The 4,554-nt window shown below is 38.1% G+C and overlaps 1 protein-coding gene across 2 annotated transcripts in view; it reads left to right on the forward strand.

Annotated features, from left to right (window-relative positions):
* The window catches only part of LOC107664698 (leucine-rich repeat-containing protein 1-like), a 69,144-nt gene that overhangs the window by 36,994 nt on the left and 27,596 nt on the right, over nt 1-4,554 (forward strand). For both annotated transcript variants that reach the window (XM_016455342.1, XM_016455343.1), the window contains exons 3-4: nt 2,317-2,395; nt 4,012-4,101. In XM_016455342.1, coding sequence (XP_016310828.1) covers nt 2,317-2,395; nt 4,012-4,101 — 169 coding nt within the window. The remainder of the gene's footprint in view (nt 1-2,316; nt 2,396-4,011; nt 4,102-4,554) is intronic.

A 4,554-nucleotide genomic window follows, 5' to 3' on the forward strand; every position in this document is an offset into this window, starting at 1 on the left:
TGAGTCTGACATCAGTGCACTGAACAGTAAAGTTGAAGTTTATTCAACTTTATTTCAATTCAATTCCATTCAACTTTATTCCGTTAAGGTTTATTTCACTTCGGAACATTCATTCACGGATTTGCGCTACTGTCTTCACACACAGACGAAACTTATTAGAGAAGTGTGTAGTGTGATATAATATACCTCTGTAAATAAAGAGGAGGAATATCATGTGAAGTCCACTTCACAGGGCACTTACTGTCGAATAAGACAACGCTTGAATGCTGCTGCCTGAACAAGAGACCTCCTTACTGAAGTGAAAGTGTTGGCTTGTGTCACTATCTCGCGAACGCAGCAGCGGATTCTCCACCAAATTCGGGTGATCCATTCAGCTCGAGGAGCCCTCCCGAACTCCACCCTCCACGCGTCGGTAGCCCCCTGGGATCGCCAGATCGGTCGGCGCCCGACCGCGAATTTAACCGCCCGTAACTCCTGGACCCCGGGGGCGGTCTCATTCGAAAGGGGGCCTCGAGACATACACTCGATTCGGCGTTCGAGAGGGTTCCTCGAGCTGAAGGGATCCCCCGAATTTGGTACGGGTCCGCGGCGCCGTTACGGAGATATGGCTGTTCAAAGTTTCAATGGTATTCTAAGCTTTAAAGCGTTTCATCCAGGTCACCAGTAGCAAACAATGGAGCACGCTCTGCTGGACAAACTACGTATTTACACCATTTACAAGCAATTTATCTGAGTTTTATGTTCTGTAAAAAAAATTTCATATCGGGGGCATATCGGCGGCAAATTTGCCGATACCGATATATCTGCGACAGGCTCATATCGGCCGATCAAAACGATATATCGGTCAGGATCTATTTCGTTTGTTTTCTTGGAATCTCCGACCTGGGGAGAGGGTGCACTACCAGCAAACATCCTCATTTCAAAATGTCTCCTCTCAACAGAGCAGGGTATGGTCTATATTCCTGTAAACATGTATGACTTTATTTCTTCTTCTATACAGCATAGATGATATTTTGACATTTTTGAGCCATACATTTAAAGTAAGTGGGGTTGAATGTTGTTTGGACTCCGGTGTTCTTTAAAATAAATATATATATATATATATATATATATATATATATAGGAGAAAGAAATGCATTCTGGTATATAGGAGTAAGAAATGCATTCTGGTTTGTAAAGCCGTGAGCATGAATAAATGACTTTTCAGTTTTCATTTCATGGTTTATGCTCTTTGTGTGTTTACACACTGTCTTGCAGTGGAGGTTCCTCCCTCATAAATTTACATCATATTGTAGTTGAACTCTGATCTATCTTAGTTATAGCACCATTTTTATGGCAGGCACAGAAATGATTGAAATACTTGCTTTGTTCCAAACCCCTGTAAGCTGCCTCGCTGTCTACATAGCTTGGTATCTTGTAAGGAAGCATCTGAAATGGAACCTGTAAAGGACCAAGATTGACAGCTCTATTTACAGCAACGAATGCTTCATGTTCTACAAGTAAAAATTTCATTCAGTTTCTCCATAGGGGAATTGATTTTGAACTTTTAACTTGGTAAAGACAAACCTACTGTGAGCTACGAGGTTGTTAATCAGTGGTATATGCTTTTGTTGAAACATCAGCCAGCATTACTTCAGCTGATTTTTAAATTAATCATGTTTAACAGCGGAATTCCTGGTGGAAAAACTGCATTATACAGAAATGTTCAGCAATCGGAGAATTGCGATAAGGAAATTGCTGCAGAAGAACACTTAAGTGGCCCGACCTCTTCAGTGACGCAATGCAAATTTCCCTTTGCTCTCAGAATATTATGTAAAATCACTATTATATATGTTAGACATCTTTAAGTCCCTATAGGAAAAACCAAGGCCTCTGAAAAAGTGGGTGAATAGTACTGTCACACTCTACAGCACTCCTCACTTGAAGAATACGCAACTTACAGTTGATTCCAGTAGAGTTTTGCATTAACATTATGCTAACAACACAGTCTCAGATGTTGAGTAAGATGGGAAATTGTTTTATTGATTAAAAATTTGTATTATTGTTTTTTTTATAAGCTTCATTATTTAATAATTATAGGCTAAGTAATGTTTTAATGCCATCTTGCATGTTTCAGTAAAGGATGCATGCTATGCTAACTTAAAATGTGGTCAAAGGAAGGCATCTTAATATAGGCATCTCTGCCCTTAATGTTGGAAGTTTACCTGTAATGCCTTAAATCTCTCTAGGTTTTGGTACAAAGCCGTTATTTCGACTAGAGCAAGGGTTTTATTGTTGTAAGTGGATTAAATCGGTTTCTTCTTTTTTTCCTCACAGATATTATGGAACTCCCAGAAAGCATTTCATATTGTAAAACCCTCCAAGTAGCAGATTTTAGTGGAAATCCTTTGACAAGGTAATTGTGCATTTTAGTTTTTGTGTGATATTCTGATCCTGTATAATTGCTGACATGTTTTATAAAGCCCAATATGTGGTGGCATATTGCTAAAAACCAGTCAAATATTTACTAAAATACTGCTGTTTATCACAAGTTATCTAAACTAGTTTTGTTCAGTTTTGCTGCTGTTACCCTAATTATTATGTTTGTGTGAGAGAAATTTCTAGTTTGTAGTATAATTCTAGTATAATTAAAAATATATTCCCCCTTTAAATTGCTTCTGTAGTTAGCCTCATTTTTGTTAGTAGTTTGTAGTGAAGTTAAAGGGATAGTTCACCCAAAAATGAAAATTCTGTCATTAATTACTCACCCTCATGTCGTTCTAAACCCGTAAGACCTCCGTTCATCTTCGGAACACAATTTAAGATATTTTTGGTGAATTCTGAGCGCTCTCTGACCCTCCCATAGACAGCAAGGATCCTTACACGATCAACGTCCAGAAACGTAGCAAGGAGATCGGTAAACTAATCCATGTGACACCAGGGGTTCAACCGTAATATTACGAAGCTACGAGAATACTTTTTGTATGCAAAGAAAACAAAAATAACGACTTTGTTCAACAATTCGTCTCCTCCGTGTCACCCTGGTGCCATTTTGGAGAGTATCCACTGAACGTAAACAGCGTATGCTATTCTGTGTCAGCTGCGTCACGTGGATACGTTGTTTTCGTTCAAATCAAAGCGTAAACAACGTTGAAAAGAAATCCACATGACGCAGCTGACACAGAATAGCATACGCTGTTTACGAATTGTTGAACAAAGTCATTATTTTTGTTTTCTTTGTGTACAAAAAGTATTCTCGTAGCTTCGTAAAATTACGGTTGAACCCCTGATGTCACATGGATTATTTTACCGATCTCCTTGCTACGTTTCTGGACCTTGATCATGGTAATTACATTGCTGTCTATGGGAGGGTCAGAGAGCTCTCAGAATTCACCAAAAATATCTTAATTTGTGTTCCGAAGATGCACGGAGGTCTTATGGGTTTAGAACAACATGAGGGTGAGTAATTAATGACATAATTTTCATTTTTGGGTGAACTATCCCTCTAAGTACTTTTTTTAAACAAAGAGAAGCATGTGTGTACTTTATCCATTTGAAATTCTGAGTAGACTACAGTTGCATGTCTTAATTGCATGTCTAATACAGCACAAATGCGTTGACGGCATCTCTGAGGTTTATTGACGATATCCTAATAGCTGTGTTGTGCTCGACAGGTCATGCGTTATGCATTAGCACTGGATCCACTTTGGCCCAGTTTGCCAATTTGTTCCCCCATTTTGCTGGATGTTACAGTGCTTGACTGCTTCTGTATTCTCTGGTTATTTTTTAGCAAACAACCATATGGTGTAGCTTTAGTTTAATGGCAGAACTTTCTTGTTAGCAATTATTTGTTTCGTTTTGTTCATTTTTTTATACAATAGTGAGTGATCATGTTTTGCTGGCGTGACCATGTTCATGATTCACTCCTCCATCTGTTCTTTCACCTGTCCGCCAGAGCACTTTAGCAGTAATTCTCTTCTGTCATTCCCTGTGCCAACTGTGAGTTGTATGTTTGTTTTTGTTTTGTTTCAGATTGCCAGACAGTTTTCCGGAATTACGGAATTTAACATGCCTTTCCATCAATGACATTTCTTTACAAGCACTTCCAGACAACATTGGAAAGTAAGTGTTTTTTCTCCTCTGTTGTGCATCTTTCAGCTGCAGTCCAGTTTGTTTTTATGTACTCTCCTTTTATTAGACCAGATAATCTGGCTCTTTGTTTGCAGTATTTAGATGGATACTTTGTCTCGTGATATCAGCAGGGTTTGATCTATGATGACATTCTCAGATTATCTCATGATCAATGTTCCCTCTAATTTTTTTTCTTGCTGAGCAGATCTTTTCTCTATTGGGCGGACATTTCGGCCACCTGAGCAAAAACATTCTTGTATATATTATTATTATTATTATTTTTTTTTATATATAAATGCTGTTCTTTTTAACTTTTTATTAGTCTAATCAAAGAATCAAAACAGCACAATAAAAAAGAATATTAAGCAGCACAACAGTTTCAACTGATAATAAATCAGCATATTAGAATGATTTCTGAAGGATCATGTGACACTGAAGACTGGA

The sequence above is a fragment of the Sinocyclocheilus anshuiensis genome, unplaced genomic scaffold (assembly GCF_001515605.1).
Source record: "Sinocyclocheilus anshuiensis isolate Anshui unplaced genomic scaffold, SAMN03320099.WGS_v1.1 scaffold455, whole genome shotgun sequence".
Taxonomy (NCBI): Eukaryota; Metazoa; Chordata; class Actinopteri; order Cypriniformes; family Cyprinidae; genus Sinocyclocheilus; species Sinocyclocheilus anshuiensis.